The sequence below is a fragment of the Schistocerca americana genome, chromosome 5 (genome assembly GCF_021461395.2).
Source record: "Schistocerca americana isolate TAMUIC-IGC-003095 chromosome 5, iqSchAmer2.1, whole genome shotgun sequence".
NCBI classification, from domain to species: Eukaryota; Metazoa; Arthropoda; class Insecta; order Orthoptera; family Acrididae; genus Schistocerca; species Schistocerca americana.
In genome coordinates, this window is record NC_060123.1 from 387,390,700 (window position 1) to 387,411,842 (window position 21,143).

The 21,143-nt window shown below is 36.8% G+C and overlaps 1 protein-coding gene across 5 annotated transcripts in view; it reads right to left on the reverse strand.

Moving 5' to 3' along the window:
- The window catches only part of LOC124615657 (proton-coupled folate transporter-like), a 257,418-nt gene that overhangs the window by 62,512 nt on the left and 173,763 nt on the right, over nt 1–21,143 (reverse strand). For 3 of the 5 annotated variants that reach the window (XM_047143676.1, XM_047143678.1, XM_047143679.1), the window contains exons 2-4: nt 11,800–12,723; nt 11,612–11,713; nt 11,384–11,521 (exon numbers count right to left, since the gene is read on the reverse strand). In XM_047143676.1, the coding sequence (XP_046999632.1) occupies nt 11,384–11,521; nt 11,612–11,713; nt 11,800–12,723 (1,164 nt within the window). Of the gene's footprint in view, nt 1–11,383; nt 11,522–11,611; nt 11,714–11,799; nt 12,727–12,968; nt 14,700–21,143 lie in introns of those variants that run through there. The other 2 variants (XM_047143677.1, XM_047143675.1) reach the window with 2 other exon arrangements.

Below are 21,143 nucleotides of genomic sequence, written 5' to 3' on the forward strand. Positions count from 1 at the left end.
GTGTGGAAGGGAAGATACCTATGAAAATGCAAGTAGTATTGATGGTTAGTGGGCTTGATATGGGCAGAGCCATGGATGGAGACATCAGAGAGATGGCACTTGTAATAGAACTGACCAATAGCTCATCTTTTACTGTATGTAGTAGCCTACTTGTCAATAAAGTTAAGGAAATGAACTATTTGATACATTCATAAATTCCATGTACAGTAAATATATTCAAAGCAGCTAACCAGTCACAACAAAATGTGATTTTATTCAAACTTTTACCATGGTTCTAGCAGATGTAAATTCATCTTCTTCAGAAATACATGGAACCTGAAGACAATGTAAGAGCAATAACTACAAACCCAGAAACATAATGTCAAAATTACACATCATACAGAGACTAGATCCCCACAAAGAGGTGGAAATATCAGATATATCATAAAACATAGCAAAAAGAATAAAAACTAGTACTCACTAAAATTTCACGTTGGAGAAACACCAAATAATGAAGCAATCTGACATTTTTCTGATGTCAGATCACCTTGTTATTTTATGTTTTTCCATTGCAAAATTTTAGTAAGTACTAGTTTTCTACTCAAACTGATGCTTATGATAATTACTTGTAGATTACTGTATCTATGTATGCTAGAAGAAAGAAATCTGTTTTGAAAAATGTCACTGCTCCTAAGCAGTATATTTATTGGCATGCGAGTGTAAGAATACCTAGAACCCAAAGACGCTTCTGCATGACATTTTGCTATCAGCTTTACAAACTATTCTTATAGCATACCTATATGAACTGAGAATTGCCTCAGAACCTATGTGACAGTTACTGTTGGTGCTGACGAGAGCCACAGCTTGCTGACGACTGTATCTTACATGCTCAAAAGCAATATGCAAGGCCATCCCCACAGCTTGGATGAGAGCCTCTGGCAGACATACTGAGTGCTCATTGGCTTTCTTTCCAGCCCTGAATTATATCTGTCTAAGTGGTTCCTAACACTGGAGCTCCCAATAACTAGTAAACCCCTCTCTCCACATGCCTCCTTGGATCCTGCTGAAGGAGCAGCCACCTGTCTGCTCACAGGGTGAATGAGCAAGGCCAGGCAGCCAGTCTCCACATTGGCCCTCGACCTCGAGCGACATGAATGTATTACCACTCGCCACTCACCCTGCTGTGAGAGCAGACCCCCCCTACGTCGGGTATACTAGGAGGTGCCTTGGAAGCAGAGCCCATGGGCGAAACAAGTGGCACCTGAGGTATCTCATGCAATGCGCCACTTTCTCTGCCACTGCTACACTCCAAGACAGCAGTCTGAAGGCGACTGACCAATCTCCTGTGTCCACACACAGCATGAACACATCCTAGCCATGTGTGTGTGTGTGTGTGTGTGTGTGTGTGTGTGTGTGTGTGTGTGTGTGTGTGTGTGTGTGTGTTTCCTATTTTTGATAAAGGTGTTGTTGGCTGAAAGTTAATTTAACAATGTTTTTGTTGTGCCTTTCTGCGACTCAGCATCGCCACTAAATGGTGCGTAGGAACTATCCTTTTCATTACATTGTTACATTCTGTCGTGTATTTTCCATCGTTTGAAGAAGTAAACTGTAAAACCAGATAGAATTCTAGCTATGCGTGTTGCTACATTGCTGGTGTTTCACCAACTGACACTGATGCGTTAATGAGCTACGTACCTGGCTGTTCAGTGAGTAACCACTGTGCTACAGACTGAATGAATTTACACTTACAAAAGTGCAAGATTAAAACTCTTGAACAGAAAAACAAGAACAAAATTTAATAAATATACTATGACAAAAAAAATCATATCAATTGAGAGCTGGAGCCTGACTGGCTGGCGTAGTAAACAAATGAATGGTGTGTCTGAAATTGCAAGCAGACAGCGGACAGAGTACAATCACCCACAGTAACCCTCTAAACCTACTGATGAAAGGATTAGCACATTAAACTGAGAACCTCTCCATTGGCAGTCCACAGTATGATAGCATATGATGATGTTAGTGCAGGGACCATGGATATACTCTGTTCATCATAAGAATAAACCTGATGTAAACAAACACAAATGAGATGATTGGTCAGAGCCATAACACTCAAACATTGGTGGCGTTATGCTCCTGGAAGGTATATTATTACTAAGTTACATTAAATGAAACTTAATGATACTCAAATGTGTTAACAACCATTGACGTATCTCTTAATCAAGCTTTAGCTATGTAGTTTTTGTTTCAGAAATCATATACAGTCACAGCCTCTGTGCTGTTGTGTTCTGATCGTCATGCTGTTAACACGCACTATGAAAATGGCTAAGGCTGCTTGTTGTTCCTTAGTGAAACATGCATGTGGAACATGGTTAAAAAGTGCTGAGAATTTGGTTGTTCTTAATGTTTTTCATGAATTTACAGAGATAATCTGCTTTGAAGTTTTCCAGGGGACTGTATTGGATACAATAAATACATTAGCTGACAATGTATGTATAGCACAGTTTGTAGCATAGTAAATTTACAACAGGAAAGGGAAGGGGAAACTGGCTGGGGTAATAGCAGGAAATTTAAGGGGGGGAGGCACTGCCATGAATGGTAAAATACCAGTGGTTACAGGTGTTGGAGCAGCACCTTTTTTAGGATAGGTAAGACAGAAAGTTGTCAAGTTCTACGAGAGGTCAGGATTGAAACAAATCTTCAGTTTAGGAAAGAGATTAAACAGAACAATTCTAGCACACTGGATCACCAATCACAGCTATCAATTATAAATTTTCACCAATCACCAGAAATTTTATGTCCACCAAGTTGTATCTCAGTCCTAGGTAATTGCATTGATGAATTAAAGTCACCCAACCTAGTTGACATAATCTGCCTCTCTGAACACCATGTGACCACTGGTATAGGAACTAGGCCTAAGCACAATGAGAAACTCAGACAGGAGAGTACTGCAAATGTTAGAATAAGGAAAGGTTCTCATAAAAGTATAATTAAAAATAATGTAAGTATATTTCATCAAAATATTGGGAGTTTAAAGAATAAAATAGATGAGCTTCTGGTTTGTTTAGAAGATTTAGAAGCTGAGTATGAAATAGATATACTATGCCTGTCTGAGAATCACATTGTTACTGATATGGATAAGGTAAATGTAAGTGGATATAAGCTCTCTGCACATGTAATGAGAGAAAATATGGAGAAAGGAGGAGTTGCCATATATGTCAAAAGTTATCATTGTGCAAAAAGTATAGAAACAAAAAAGTTTTGTGTAGAGAAACATATAGAAGCATGTGCCTGTGAGCTTAAATTAAATAAAGGCACATTTATAATTGTAACTGTATATAGGTCCCCATCAGGAAATTTTCATCTATTTCTGAAAAATTTGGACTCCTTGTTGTGCTATCTGTCAGACAGGGGGAAGCAAATTATTATTTGTGGGGACTTCAATGTAGATTCCCTGAAGGAGGGTAATAGGAAAAATGACCTTGAAGTATTACTCGGTTCTTTCAATTTGACACCCGTTATTGATTTTCCTACTTGGGTGGTAAAGGATAGCAGTTCACTGATAGATAACTTCTTTATAGACCAAGATGAGTTTAACCAGATAAATGCTCAGCCTGTTGAGAATGGTCTTTCTGATCATGGTGCAAGCTAGTTACAATATATGACATAGCTCCATTCAGCAATACTAAACAGTCCTCCAAAGTAGTACGTTCAGTCAACGATTTAACAATTGCAAATTTCAGGGAAAGCCTACAGCAGTTAGACTGGGATGAGATGTACCGTGAACCTGATGCCAATTTAAAATATAATTTATTTCATGACATTTTTGTAAATGCATTTGAAAACTGCTTCCCCTAGAAAATAGTTAAATATACTCGTAAGAAACCTTGTAACAAACCATGGCTTACTAAGGGTATAAAAATATCTTGTAACCGGAAAAGGGAAATGTATCTGACAGCAAGAAAGAGTTGTGACCCAGAAACTATCAAACATTATAAAAACTACTGTGTTATATTAAGAAAAGTTATTAAAAAATCCAGAAGTATGTGTATCATGTCTGAAATCAGCAACTCTGATAATAAAATTAAAACAATTTGGAATATTATTAAAAGAGAAACAGGTCAACCAAGAGCACAGGAAGACAGTATTACCATCAAATTGAATGAAAACTTTACGAACAAAAAGTAAGAAGTTGAAAATATTTTTAATAATAAGTTAAACAAAGATGATGAAGAGATGGAAGTTTAAAATGAAAAGAAGTGGGTTACTATGTTTAAGTGAAGAAGTGGTGTTTAAAGACAAAGAAAATGAAGTTTTAGATATTCTGAAGCTGTCAGATGTTGTAGGAGACCATAACAAAGATATGGATTATCAAAAATCTCCTGTGTTAGAAACGCCTAATTCTGCTCATGTGTATGATAATAGCAGGGATGAAGATCATTTAAATACCAACCAAAATGAACTATGTGTAAAACCAGATGTTGCTATGGGAAAGAGTGAAGGCTTCTGTACAAAACTTGGACAAATTTTGGAATGGTGTCTTGTGGCAAATTCTGTAGGGAAAAACTGGCAGTGATTAGAAAACAAATATATCCAGCTTGATGAAAGAAGTATCAAAAGATATTTTATAACTACTCTGAAGAAAGAATGCCTAACAGTAACCAGAAACCAATTAGTACAGAAACTTCAGTTGAAAACTGTTGTGGAGAGGTGAGACATCACAGTTCTGAAGTGAGCATTAAACTGATTGAAAAGTCATTTGATATTATTAACAATGGTAAATACACTGAATTAGAAGACATAAAATGTGATAGGTTAGAGCAGGGGTGCTCAACCCATCAATCACAACTGACCAGTTGATCATCATAGCTTTTCAAATCTTTGTCTAAAATATGTGCTTAAATGAACCAGTTTATTAACAATATGTGGTGGCATGGTATATGTAGATTATAAATCTGACAACACTCTCTTTGTCTCTTTCGGTTTCATCTGCATTTCACTGCCTTAAATGCTTGTGCCAAGCAATAGCCTCTCCTCCAGCATGGTCAGGTTACTACTCACCAACTGTAACTTGGTGCATTAAGAGAGAGGGTTTCAGTGAGCAGGGAGATGATAAGGTGCGGTGGGGCGGCAGAGGGTGGGGCAGCAGAAGGTGGGGGAGAGGAGGGGGGGGGGGGGGGTGAGGCAGGGGGGGGGGGAGAAGAATAGCTCCACCTCCAATAGACAACACAAACCATTGTCTATGAGCTCAACAAAACAACAATGTGCACATTGGAGGTAATGGTCAGTTAAATACTTTGTGTTATTGAAACTGAGATTGCTGTTTGTTCTGACTTGTCGAAAAACCACTTCATCACTCATTTTTGAAACATTCTCTATGAAAATAGTGCAACAATACACACCCCAGTGCAGCACAACTCAGCAACATTGTAGTCAACATCATCAAATAATATGTTGTAGAGCTGGCAATGAACATACCCACACCACTATTGTGCCTAGTCATCCAAGTACTGCTAAGTGCTGCTGATCAGAACTATGGAGTCCACATGCCAAGATATACACTAAAGTGATGAAAGTCATAGGATATCAATATGCACATATACAGATGGCTGTAGAATCACGTGCACAATGTATAAAAAGGCAGTGCATTAGCAGAGCCATGATTTGGAATCACGTGACTCATGCAAGAATGTTTCCAATGTGATTATGGCTGCATGACGGGAATTAACATACTTTGAATGTGAAATGGTAGTTGGAGCTAGATGCATGAGACATTCCATTTCGAAATTGTTAGGGAATTCAATATTTCATGATCCACAGTGTCAAAAGCGTGCTGAAAATACCACATTCCAGGCAATATCTTTCACCACAGACAATGCAGTGGTCTATGGCATTCATGTAACAACCAAGAGCAGCAGAGAGTTGTCAGTTAACAGACAAGAAACAATGTGTGATATAACTGCAGAAATCAATGTAGAATGTATGATGAATGTGTCTGTTAAGGCAATGCAGTGAAATTTGATGTTGGGCTGTGGCAAAAGACTACTGTGTGAGTGCCATTGCTAACAGCTAGACATTGCCTGCAGTGCCTCTCCTGGGCTTGTGACCATATCAGTTGGATTCTGGATGACTGGACAACCATGGCCTGGTCAGGTGAGTTATGATTTCAGTTGGTAAGAGATGATGGTATGGTTTGACAGTGATGCAGACTCTGTGAAGCTATAGACCCATGATTTCATTTGGTAAGTGGTGATGGTAGGGTTTGACAGTGATGCAGACTCCATGAAGCCATAGACCAAAGTTGTTAATAAGGTACTGTGCAAGCTGGTGGTGGCACAAAATCCTACATCAGCACTTTCGCAATTATGGATGGCTATAGAAGCAGCAGGGCTCAATATTTTTGCAGGGGACTCCAATGACTTGTTGAGTTTATGCCACATCGAATTGCTACACTATCCTGGGAAGAAGATACAACATGATATTAGGAGGCACATTTATGAGTATTGTCACAAAAATTGTGAATGTAATTTGCTCACAACCACTCTAGAGAAAAAAAATTGAGTGTTATTAGAACAACTGGATAGCCAGTATGGAGACCTGTTATTGCACATTGAAGTTTGACGGCTGAATGGAAGTATGGTTCTAAACAGATTTAGAGAACTTCTAATACCAGTGATGATATTACTCACTTTTTGAATGTTTGTTACACTTCACACATTGAATTTTCATGATTAAGCTGTGACATCATTAATATATGTTCTTATTTACACTTGTTTGTTGATACACAGAGTTTTGAAAAAAAAATTACATTTTGTGTAACATCAAAACTGTCGTAACATAAATAAAGCTGTGATATTATTAATATATGTTTTTATTTACACTTGTTTGTTGATACATGGGGTTCTGAAAAAAAAAATACATTTTGTGTAAGATCAAAATGATAGAATCATAAATAAAAAAGTTCAAACTTAAATCTGGGCAAAATTAATAGAATTACACCATAGTGCAATATGAATAGAATCCTAACAGAATATTTTAACGTTTTCCTCATGCTATTAATCAATTCATTTTACAGCCCGGTCAATTGCCGAGAACCAAAGCACAAGGTCACGGGTATTGGACAATTCAGCTGACATCTTTAAGCTATTGTTTGGTGAATAACACAAGTAAGTGGCACAGCAGTTATATATGTGACAGCCATGATATTCTAATATACTCAACAGGATCACAGTTGAATTATTTTCTACTAATTAGCAATGCCAAAATTTCTACCAGGATTGAAAATATGAAATTAATTAATACTAATAAATAGTGAGGCAATTTAAATTACAGTGACTCCCAATCTAGTTTGCTATTGACCACAATTCATAAATAACCTACAAAAATATTACATAATGGAAGCAACACTGAAATTCATGTAACACATAGTTTACTAAATTTTATGCTATAAAAAGCAATTATCTTTCAGAGAATTAATAACTTGCTAGAAATTTCAGGTGACAAAACACCCAGAAAACATTCCACATTTTGTCAATCTGCATGGATTGAGGATTTATTGAAACAAGTCACAAATGAACTGCATTATAATTTCCAACTTCAAAACACAACTGGTTTGTATTGATTTTAATACCAAGATTCAGTTTATATTTTTACAGTATTAAATTAATTGATCATCATTGAAAAAGCCACATCTTTAAGCAATCTAATTTTAACATATAGTTTTGTTAGATAAGTGCCAAATTCACACTCTATTCAAATTGCCTACAGTGTAAAAGCATATTTCTATTATTAATTGCTGGTATGTCAGTATGTAATTTATTTAAAAGAATTATTAATTTCTGTTCTGTTTTTTACACTGCTACTGTTTTCTGCAAACACATGTTGTAAGAAAGTCACATTAAAGTAATGATATATTAATACTGGGAGTTTGTTGAGATGTTAGACCTACCTGATGCTAAAATCACTTGAAATGAGGGTATCTCATTGAAAGGATGTGTTTATAAATTTGCTCTATAACTTCAGCTTTTGTCCAACCATGATGAAGATTGTGCAGTGTGCTACATTGGGTAGAAGTTACATTAAAGTAGATATATTAATACTGAGAGTTTGTCTGAGACCTTAGACCTATCTGATGCTACAATCACTTGAAATGTGTAAAGGAAGTATTTATAAATTTTCTCTATACCTTCAGCTATTGTGCAACAATGATGAAGATTGCGTAGTGCACTACATTGGGTAGATATTAATCTAAAAATGAATAATCGGAGATATATAACAAACAAATGGCCTATTTATTTATTTGAAAGACACCAGGGGACATTAAAATATGTGCCACATAAAACCTAAGACATGCGAATAATACAAATTCTCAACATGGAGGAGAGTAGCACATTGAAAGATATATAGCAACATTTCATTTGAGCTATTCAGCTGACCTTGCAGATGTAAAGTCTGTAGGACAAATCTCACAAACTGTGAGTGCACCCATGAATTCCAGACAAGGTAAAATCTGGTTTTAAATCACTTTCAGGAATTTAGAGAGAGTGCTAATAAGATTTTGTGGAAGAAACCTGAAAGCCACTGTATGCAGGTATTTCAACATTGACTTCATCTTAGGGAGTACTGAATGGGGGTTCGTAGTGTTACTGAGGTCCAGCTTTAGTTAGTTTCCCACAGCAACAAGAATCAAAGGGCATAGTCGAATTATTTATTTCTGTATCAAACTTTCATCAAATAAATGTTAGCTCCACAATAAATGGTTAGTCTATCAATGATAAATGGCAGGAGGCAAAGCATCCTGATCATTCAGTTTTAGGTTAAAAAATAAAACAGCGTAGTTTCAGGGAATCATAAATGAAATCTTTGAGCTGTGCTGAAAAAAAGCCCAATGATCCCCACTTTGGAAACTCCACATCACACAGTCACTTTAGTGCTGTGCAGTGGTTCATGATGCAATTTTTTCAGGTTGTCTGCTGCTCAGTAGTGACAGTTTTGCTTATCTACAAAACTGTGTAAGCAAAAGTGAGGTTTAGCACTGTAAAGGAACACCCTCCTCAAGCATTACTTTTCCTCAACAGAAGTAGGCAATACCAAAAAATATTTACGCATTTTTAAACAGGTTAATATTATCTCAACTGTTTTTTAAAAGAATTGCATATGATTTTGTACATAATGTTTTATATTTCAGGCTAAAATTTATAAAAAGAAATTACTTCATTTTTGTTGTTACAATCAATATGTACCAACTCTGTAGTATGTTCAGTTAAAATTATTTGTTTCTTTTAGAAGCATTTGAAATTATGAAATATCTGGCACACTTAAAATTCCTATTATTAATTGTGCAATCACATGATATTTATTATATTTACTTCTGTGTTCATTTATAAAATAATGATATACATTGGTGGAAATTCATTTGTCAAGAAAATTTGTAAATTTTTTGGAATATTGTTAGTACTTCAGAATAGATTAGCAGTGGGCATGCCTCTGATGTGATTGTACATGTTTTTATGTTTGGCAATAACAATGCAATTTTCGATTTTGAAGTGGAAATTGTAAAGACAGTGTGATAAAGAAAAATGTGAAAGAATAAAAATTACAGAAACAGAAATAACTTCGCAGGAAATTCTTTCAAAATTTGTCATATCAATTGCAACCATGAGAACCCATAGTATCAAAAAACTTCAGCTTCAAGAATCAGCTCCTAGGTGTGAAGAAATGGAGCCAACTACTAGAAAAGAAGTAAAAAAGTTTATCCTAAATCTTACTCCTCTTGAAGCTTATTAAAAGAGTTAATTATGAAGTGAGTGACACTCAACAAATGACAACAATAAAGTAACCCTTGACGTGAAAAAGGCTAATAACATAACTATTATATAAAGAAAAAACCGAATATGACAAAACGTAAAGTTCAAAATGAAACCATAGAGTGTGTAGCCAGCACAAAATTTTTGGATATTTATGTTGATCAACAATTAAAATGGGATGAACATATTAGGATGCTTGGGAAAAAAGTTAGCACAGCATGCTATGTCTCACGGATATTAGCCATTGTGTGCAATAGTTCAAGCCAGAGGATGACATACTTTGCACACAGACATTCTATATATAAGTTACAGCATAACATTCTGGGGTGCAAATGCCCAAAATGTGAAATATGTGTTCAGATTGCAAAAACGAGCTATCAGAATAATGAGCAAGAGCCACAAAAGAGCACACTGCAGTGAGCTATTTAAAAAATGGGGTATTCTGACAATGCCAAGTGAATATATCTTGCAAACTACAGTTTTTATCCACAAAAATATTGAGCAATATTTAACAAACAGCTACATACATTATCACCAAACCAGAAACAGTAATTGCTTGTATCTAGACAGAATGAATAAAACTAAAACCCAAACCACTGTGTTTTACCAAGGTGACAAGATATACAATAAATTGCCAAAGAAATCAAAAACATAAAGGTACTCTGTAAATTTAAAGCATTCCTTAAAGAATAATTACTAAAAAATAGTTTTTACTCGATTAGAGAATTTATGCAGCATAAAATTGGCATAAATACATAATCAGGTTAATCTATTATAAAGTGGACATTCTAGATTGTAATTTACCCATACAGGTATTAGAGGAGTCTTGTGATCTATTTCTTTTGATTGAAGCAGGTTCTTCTGCATTATATAATTCAATGATAAAATAGCTTGTATTTCATTATCTTATGTGACAAAATAATGTACATATGTCTGTAAAATGACGACATCCATACAAAGAAATTTGTTTACGGATGAATAAATAAATAGATAAATAAATAAATAAACATGAGCGAGGGGTAGATTACAAGTGATGATGTCACCCAGGATCAGTTGCTGATAATGAAGTTTTGTCTGTTGCAGAAGAAGGGAGAGTGGTTTGTACTATGCAACTAAAATCTATGCATTCATTTTGCACCACTCTATATTTAATTCTTCCACTATGCAGTCAAGTGATAGTGCTATTTGGAATCAGTCAGATAACATAACCTATAATTAGCAATGAGTGTAGACTAGCACCAAAGAGAATTTGTTGTTAGTATGATTTATAGGAACTGTCTGCACTGATTTGCCTGTAAACCTTGACTTGTTCTACATCCTTGAAGGCTCTCCTTCATGGTCAAATTTATGGAACATGAGGAATAATTTAGAATGCAATGTAGCCTCCATATTCGTAGTTTTAATTTGTACATATTTATAAGAAGTGTGATAAGCAGTATGGACTGAGTTACCAAGTGATCAAAAGTCTTTTAAAAATTACTAAACACTTTAACCCATCAATATGACAGCATGCTGGTAGAATAATTGCTTGAAGCAACTTAATAATCTTTATAAATAATCAGTATGCTGTATCATACCATGAATAATCTGTCATAACTCACCCAAGTACAGCTGCCATTCTCTATAAGTGAAAGCATAACAAAAATCAGCAATCAGTCTGCTAATGCTCACTATTAATCCAATCAAGCAGTCATTCAGTTTAACCATTTTGCTTAGCACACTTACTGTGAAAAGTGTTCCTGGAATAGAAAGAAAAAGGAGTATTTTTCTATTTTTGTAACTAAATAACTTATGTTTCAGATGTCAGAGAGTATATAAAAATCAGTCACCTATGAAAGAAATAACTGCACTGTATGTAAAAAAGTAAGTGGCATCTTTTTCATCCCAACCAAACTGCTGTCTCATGAAGAAATATGCAAGTGTTGTCTCCCCTAAAAACAGAGTCTGAGTGTAAGAAGATAAAACAAATGAAGTTACTTCATTCAAAAAAGAGAAAGAATTAATACAGCTAACTTACCGAAGGGAGGACCAGCTGATGATATAAATGCACACATTAGTAGACACAACACTAGTCTTTCATAGTTTTCTCTTCTTTTGAATAAGATAAAAAATGTTTCTCTCACAAGACCAACGTCAAAAAAATTGATTTTTTTGTTTCTATCAGTCAAAGAAATTGTATCTTTTTGTATTTCTTTAACATAAAACCAACAATATATAAGGCCACAGGCATATGAGATGGCAGCAATTGAAAACATGCCATAAAATGTAACTTTTTCAAGGAGTATACCACCAATGAATTGTCCAACTAATGAGCACAAGAAAATAACCATGTTTATTATACCAATGCGAAATGTTCTATCTTCTTCTGTTGTAATATCTGACACATAACTATACAGAGCCATGGTGAATACCATATTGCTGCCTGTAACTGCTGGAAATAAGCCCTCAATCACTCCTGCAACTTCCACAGGCCACTCCAGGTAATAGTAGGTGCATAGCAAAAGTCCAATGCTAGATAAAAGTTCTCCAAATATTGGAAACAATAGCAAAGGCTTCCGCTTACTGGTACGGTCACTCCATGAACCAATAAATATTATGAAAATTGCTGGAACTGAGAAACGTAGAATGTTTCTCCAATTTTGCATATTGGCAACTACAGTTTGTATTTTTGTTTCCTCTTCTTTAAGCTCACTTATATTTCTTGCAGTTATTGCATCACACACTGTGCTGTTGTATTCAAGATTCACACGACAGGCTTTTTCTAAATTTAAATTGCTAGTTGCAAATGATGTGAGTAACAGTGGCATGCAGTATAATATCGCCAGAGGTTCTACTGTGATGTTAGTTACTATATAGTGAATCTTCTCCCCAAGTTTTCTATTCATTTGTGTCTCATTGTCATTGCTTCCAGCTGCCTCAGGTCCTGTATCCATTGTGGGATCTACTGAAACACAAATGAAGACCTTATGTAAAAAAATGTACAATTCAAAATATTGTATATTATACATTTGCAATTATACGTAAGGAGAAAATATGAGATTTGCTAAATTAGAGGTCTTCTTCATAAAAAATCAGTTCAAAGACACATTTCTTCAAATACAGACTTATGAAGTATAAACATATGTTTAGAAAAGATGAACTGGAAGATTGATGAACATATCAATGCAACAGGATGTAAGGACTTACTGCTGCTATTTCAACTGTTTCAGATGATTTCACAATCTGAAACATCTGTTGGAATGAGAAAAATGTTTACTCATCATCAGATAGATAGACATAGAGAGACAGAGAGAGAAGGAGAAGAAGGGACAAAGAAAGAAGGGGGTGGAAGAAAAAAAGAGCCTCCAATCAGAGACTTACATCCTGTTTACAAAGTTCACGGACATCAAGTACAACTTGTGGTGACCTTGTATTTCCCAGTGTAGGCAGTAATTTTCTGGCTCTGGGTGTAAAACACTTTTTTATTTTTATTTTTATGTTAACACATATTTGTTATTACCCAATCGTAATTTCATATTTTCCATACCACTCATTACACATGTAAAGATACAGTGAAAGTGTTAGTGCAGCTTCTATAATAACTGCTACTAATGCTAAAATGTCAAACAGCCAAGTCATACCCAACATTATCTTTTGTATGAGTTATCAGCTGGTAGCAGATGTCCTTTGATGATGCATTATGTGAAATGCTTAAGATATTGTTTATAATGCCCAATGCAGAGGTGTGAACATTTAATAAAACACAAGAGTCTTTTATAAAATGGAAATATCTGGACTGATAGGGTGCTAAAGTTGTTCATGTTCATCACATCTTTTAAACTACACTTGCTTCCTAGGTAGAGCTAAGAAACAACAGTAATACAATGGCACATCAACCAAATAGCAGAAACAGTTCTTCTCAGAGCTTATTAATGAGAAACATTGGACCAAGAATCTGACTACTCCAACTGAACACCAAAAGCATTATCAAGCCAAAGTGGGAGTACTTGTCAAAATTCTTGCTGGACAATGACACTGATGTTGTCATTGTAAGGAAATGCATGCTTCTGATGAAGAACAATTCCAAAACAGAGGTCAAATTCTTGGTTCACTGCATTTGGAATAATGTACCATGAAGTGTATGAGTTTCTATATACACCCGGAGCAACATAAATGAGGTTTTGTTGATTTCTGAAAATGTGGAGTCTGACGTAAATACTGTTGTCATAAAATTGCGTGGCAACACTTAGAAATATCTGCAAGCCACCTGAGACACTATGGCTGTGACTTTTCGTTCAGACTGTAGAAAGTCATGCAATATATGTAGGTGCCTTCAGAGTCACCACAAATTTCTGAAGTATTCCGTCAGAGACAGAAATGGATATGTGATTACAGAATGGGGTGAAGAGAAGAAACTTCATCTAGTTTTTGATACAAAGATGAAGGTATTTTCAGGCCAGCTGGTTGGAGCATTGATACAAACTCCGACTTACATTTTGTCAGCTGCAATGAAAGTGGCTTTCCCATAAATGCCACAAGAGAAGTGATAGATGCCTTTCCTCACAGCCAGCACTGAACAGAAATAATACAATTGGAATCATACTGTCTGTCATCTCAACAACTCCACACACTCAATAGAACTTTCAGAACTCTGATTGAGTAAAGTTATTTGTGGAACTTGACAAGTGTATCTGCTGGATCCTTCCATCACATAACAACTACTATTGCTTCATTGGTGCACTAACAGCAACAGCTAAAAAGCATAAGCCAAGAGGATATAAAAAAATTCCAGGATGGAATGATGAAAATGAATCTGTATTGAAAAGGTATGCAAATCATTGCACAAAAGGAGTAAAGCTGTAAGTATCTTTTGTGATTTTACAAAAACATTTGACTCCTTGAACCATGCCTTGCTTATCTACAAATTAGACTGTGGTTACAGTTATCTGAGACTGCAGACGTGTGTGCAAGTTGCATTTGCATGAGTGTGTGTGTGTGTGTGTGTGTGTGTGTGTGTGTGTGTGTGTGTGTGTGTGTGTGTGTGTGCATGTGTGTTTGTGTGTCTATTGCTGACAAAGGCCTTAATGGCTGAAAGCTATAATTGTGTGAATCTTTTTGTTGTGCCTATCCCAACTCAGCATCTCCGCTATATGGTGAGTAGCAACTCTCCTTCTCTAATATTGTTGCATTCCATCCTGGATTTTCCATTGTTTGAAGATCCAAATGATATATTCCAAAAACCAAACACTGAAATGTGTGGAACTTAAACTACAATGTAACAATCAGCTTATGGAAGAAGTTGAATGATCTAATTCCTAGGACTAAATGTGGACAAGAACTTAAGCCAGAATACACATATTGAGTTCCCATCAAATAAATTAAGCATTTTTGTATTTGCAATACAAATACTAGAAAATTCCATCTGATAAGTTATTTTGAATCTGTCATTATATATGGTATGGTTTTCTGGGGAAGTCACATAGTGTATCTCAAATACTGAAACTGCAGAAGAAAATTATCAGATAATTGTGTACTGCACAGCAAACAGAGTCTTATGGCCCATTGTTTCAGAATCTGTGAATCCTAATTGTGCCCCCATACAGATTTACAAAATTAGAATCTTCTTTCACAGCAGACAAAAATTACAGGGTGGCGCACGAAATGTTTAACCAATTGTTTCTTTCAAAATTTACAACGCACATTAGATATCCCGTTGGGATCGCTACAGCAGAGCTTGGAAAAACAAATGAGTTATGAAATGACACGTAATTCATGATACTGCCGCTAGGAGACTAGTAAGCAGTAATGGCTGACAATGAATGACTGACGACACAGCAACGATTGGCAATTGTGTTACTTTTTCATGAAACGAAAAGCATTGTTGTGACTCAGAGGCATTTTTGACAACAGTTTAACACACGATGGGTCCCTTGCAAGAAGACCATCTACAGGTTGTACAATAAATTTTTACAGGAAGGAACAATATTGGAAGAGAAGCAACCTCGGCCTAAGCCTGTTTGTTTGCTGGAGAATATTGAAGTGGTACAAGTTGATGTACAGAGAAGTCCCAGGAAATCATGTAGAAAGGCAGCAGTACAACTGGGAATATCCAGATGCTCCATTCAATGCATTCTTAAAAGTGACCCCCATATATACCCATACAAGATGACCTGTGCACAGAAGCTCACTGAAGAACACAAGCAGCAGAGACTACTGTTTGCTCAGTGGGCGGAGGATAGGGAAGAAACTCTCAACAATGTTTGGTTTTCATACGAGGCACATTTTCATTCAGACAGTGTGGTTAACAAACAAAATGTATGCTTTTGGGCCACTGAAAACCCACAAGTGCATCATGAACGACAACATTATGCTCTGAGGATTACAGTGTGGGTAGCAATTTCCAGTCACGGACTTTTTCTTTGAAGAAACTGTGAACAGTGAGCGTTATTTGAGCATCCTTCACAATAGCTTCATTCCACAGCTTCTTGCTACTGTCTTGCCCTTCAACATGCAGTGGTTCATGCATGATGGAGCAAGGCCACATACTGCAAACACTGTGTTGGAGTTTTTACACGAGCATTTCGACATGCGGATCATTTCACTCAGGTTCCCAGGTCGATTCAATGATGGACAAAATTGGCCCCCCAATAGTCCAGACCTCAATCCATGTGACTTTTTTTCTTTGGGGTACCTAAAGGAAACAATTTTCCTGAAATAGCCACATGATTTAATGGAGCTCAGAAGACTTATTCTTCAAGCTTGCAGTTAAATTACGGAAGACATGTGCCGTAGGGTAATCACTAACTTCAGCGTTCATTTTAAGGAAGTTAGGAAACGAAATGGTGGACATATTGAGCTCGTGCTGAGTTAGAACAAATCTCCATGGACGGCTCTTCATTGTAGTATATGTTCCTTTCAGATTGTATTGACAATAAAGTTTATATTCAAAAACAAAATGGTAACACATTTCGTGCCCCACCCTGTATTTGAGGAGAATCATTTTCACCACACATATATCGTGGGAAATGAAAATAATTTTAGGCTACCCATGCATCAATTGAAATTATGTGCATGGACTCTACAGTATATGGGGATGACAATATATAACAAGTTAATGTGCAAAAACATATTTAATATGAAGGCAGAGATGCTAAAAACATGGCTACAGCAGATTCTGTGGGAAAAATGCTACTATTCAGTAGAAGAATCCATAGAGGATGAAATGATAATCTGAATGAGGGGTAATTAAGTGTTAGGATTTACTGTATGTATACATAACAAAACTGTATTATTACAATAATTATAATCAATTTGTTAACATCAGTTGTTCTATGTTGACATGTCTTTTGTATGTGAATCAAATTATGTAGATTATGTACATTATGAGGCCAATAAACCACTATTCATAATACAGTATATTGGAGCTTTCAGCAAAGTGGAGACCATGATATAGCGACTGAACCACCATCAACTGGGGATACATTGGCCATTAGGAGGCAACAAGCAGGAAAAACATTGATATTCAGTATGTGCAGATGCATGTGCAGGTGCATGCAAATAGTACCTATCCTAAATGATAGATGGCAGCACTAGCAAGCTTCTCAGATATTTGAAATGCTGCAAAAAGGAGCCACCAAAGTCCAATGATAATATTTTGAACAGCAAGGAAGAAGCACGAATTTTGTTATCTTCCTACTTTGTGTTGTAGGTTCATGCATACAAGTGAGAAAAATTTTGTCAGTTCACAATGAACTACAATAAGCATTTACTTTTATACTCTGAAAATAAGGTCAAGTAATTCTTCACATTTTATTATTAATCTGGAAGTTGTTAAGTTGTGGGATGGTCTGCACCAAGTCTATACCTACTTTTTCTAGTTCTGTCCCCAAAAAGAGGGGAGGACCCAGGAAAATAAAAGAGACTTATGAAAACACAGGAACTAACACTGATAATGTTAGTGTTCAAGATTCATCATCAGAGTTGGGGTTCTCTGAGGAAGAGCTCAGAAGAACTTACAGCTGTGGGACTATTTCAGAAGCAAGATCTATTTGCCAATCTGAATTTGGGCAATTTTGTGACTGTTATATACAAAAAACATGAGTACATCTACATCTACATTTATACTCCGCAAGCCACCCAATGGTGTGTGGCGGAGGGCACTTTATGTGCCACTGCCATTACCTCCCTTTTCTATTCCAGTCACGTATGGTTCGCGGGAAGAACGACTGTCTGAAAGCCTCCGTGCACGCTTGAATCTCTCTAATTTTACATTTGTGATCTCCTCAGGAGGTATAAGTAGGGGGAAGCAATATATTCGATACCTCATCCAGAAAGCACCCTCTCGAAACCTGGCGAGCAAGCTACACTGCGATACAGAGCACCTCTCTTGCAGAGTCTGCCACTTGAGTTTGCTAAACATCTTCGTAACGCTATCAAGGTTACCAAATAACCCTGTGACGAAATGCGCCGCCCTTCTTTGGATCTTCTCTATCTCCTCCGTCAACCTGATCTGGTACGGATCCCACACCGATGAGCAATACTCAAGTATAGGTCGAACGAGTGTTTTTTAAGCCACCTCCTTTGTTGATGGACTACATTTTCTAAGGACTCTCCCAATTAATCTCAACCTGTTACCCACCTCACCAACAATTAATTTTATGTGATTATTCCACTTCAAATCGTTCCACACGCATACTCCCAGATATTTTACAGAAGTAACTGCTACCAGTGTTTGTTCTGCTATCATATAATCATACAATAAAGGATCCTTCTTTCTATGTATTCGCAATACATTACATTTACCTATGTTAAGGGTCAGTTGCCACTCCCTGCACCAAGTGCTTATCCGCTGCAGATCTTCCTGCATTTCGCTACAATTTTCTAATGCTGCAACTTCTCTGTATACTACAGCATCATCCGCGAAAAGCCGCGTGGAACTTCCGACACTATCTACTAGGTCATTTATATATATTGTGAAAAGCAATGGTCCCATAACATTCCCCTGTGGCATGCCAGAGGTTACCTTAACGTCTGTAGACGTCTCTCCATTGATAACAACATGCTGTGTTCTGTTTACTAAAAACTCTTCAATCCACCCACACAGCTGGTCTGATATTCTGTAGGCTCTTACTTTGTTTATCAGGTGACAGTGCGGAACTGTATCGAATGCCTTCCGGAAGTCAAGGAAAATAGCATCTACCTGGGAGCCTGTATCTAATATTTTCTGGGTCTCATGAACAAATAAAGCGAGTTTAGTCTCACACGATCGCTGTTTCTGGAATCCATGTTGATTCCTGCAGAGTATATTCTGGGTTTCCAAAAACGACATGATACGGGAGCAAAAAACATGTTCTAAAATTCTACAACCGATCGACGTCAGAGATAGGTCTATAGTTTTCCACATCTGCTCAACGACCCTTCTTGAAGACTGGGACTACCTGTGCTCTTTTCCAATCATTTGGAACTTTCCGTTCCTCTAGAGACATGCGGTACACGGCTGTTAGAAGGGGGGCAAGTTCTATTGTGTACTCCGTGTAGAATCGAATTGGTATCCCGTCAGGTCCAGTGGACTTTCCTCTGTTGAGTGATTCCAGTTGCTTTTCTATTCCTTGGACACTTATTTCGATGTCAGCCATTTTTTCGTTTGTGCGAGGATTTTGAGAAGGAACTGCAGTGCAGTCTTCCTCTGTGAAACAGCTTTGGAAAAAGGTGTTTGGTATTTCAGCTTTACGCGTATCATCCTCTGTTTCAATACCATCATCATCCCGGAGTGTCTGGATATGCTGTTTCGAGCCACTTAGTGATTTAACGTAAGACCAGAACTTCCGAGGATTTTCTGTCAAGTCGGTAAATAAAGTTTTACTTTTGAATTCACTGAACGTTTCATGCATAGCCCTCGTTACGCTAACTTTGACATTGTTTAGCTTCTGTTTGTCTGAGAGGTTTTGGCTGCATTTAAACTTGGAATGAAGCTCTCTTTGCTTTCGTAGTAGTTTCCTAACTTTGTTGTTGAACCACGGTAGGTTTTTCCCATCCCTCACAGTGTTACTCGGCACATACCGGTCTGAAACTCATTTTACGATTGCCTTGAACGTTTTCCATAACACTCAACATTGTCAGTGTCGGAACAGAAATTTTCGTTTTGATCTGTTAGGTAGTCTGAAATCTGCCTTCTATTAATCTTGCTAAACAGATAAACCTTCCTCCCTTTTTTTATATTCCTATTAACTTCCATATTCAGGGATGCTGCAATGGCCTTATGATCACTGATTCCCTGTTCTGCACTTACAGAGTCAAAAAGTTCAGGTCTGTTTGTTATCAGTAGGTCCAAGATGTTATCTCCATGAGTCGGTTCTCTGTTTAACTGCTCGAGGTAATTTTCGAATAGTGCACTCAGTATAATGTCACTCGATGCTTTGTCCCTACCACCCATCCTAAACATCTAAGTGGCCCAGTCTATATCTGGTAAATTGAAATCTCCACCTAAGACTATAACATGCTGAGAAAATTTATGTGAAATGTATTCCAAATTTTCTCTCAGTTGTTCTGCCACTATTCACTTCTACTTCACTACAGGATAAACTACTACTAACAGCAAGAAACACGCCACCACCGGTTGCATGCAATCTATCCTTTCTAAACACCATCTGTGCCTTTGTAAAAATTTTGGCAGAACTTATCTCTGGCTTCAGCCAGCTTTCTGTACCTATAACGATTTCAGCTTCAGTGCTTTCTATCAGGGCATGAAGTTCCGGTACTTTACCAATGCAGCTTCGACAGTTTACAATTACAATACCAATTGCTGCTTGGTCCCCGCATGTCCTGACTTTGCCCCGCACCTTTTGAGGCTGTTGCCCTTTCTGTATTTGCCCGAGGCCATCTAACCTAAAAAACCGCCCAGTCCACGCCACACAACCCCTGCTACTATACTATCCAGCTTACCCTGGTGTAATCATAGGGGTGAATTCAGTTGAAGACACTACAGCAGAGAGTGTAGAGAAATGTAAAAAATACTGAAAGTGGTGTCACACGAAAGATGTCATGTCATATGTCAGAACATCTGTTGTAAGAAAAATATCTCCATCGAAATTACTTTTCGAGAGGGGATACTTTTGAACACGATAGTTAGACAATTTTATGTAATATAGAGGCTAGAGGATTCCTATTCTTTTGTTTAAGTATTTTAATTCATTTTATTAATTTGTAAGCGTCATGTCTGTTGTATACACAACAGACATTGTCTGTCTTTGTTTGAATCTGTTCAATTTAGTGTGTTCTCATTAGTATTGCCATGTTTTATTGCTATGTCACCCTAATTCTTTAGTCTAATACAATTTATTTCCTCATTACTTAGAAAAAAGTTTCTGGGACCACATACCACTA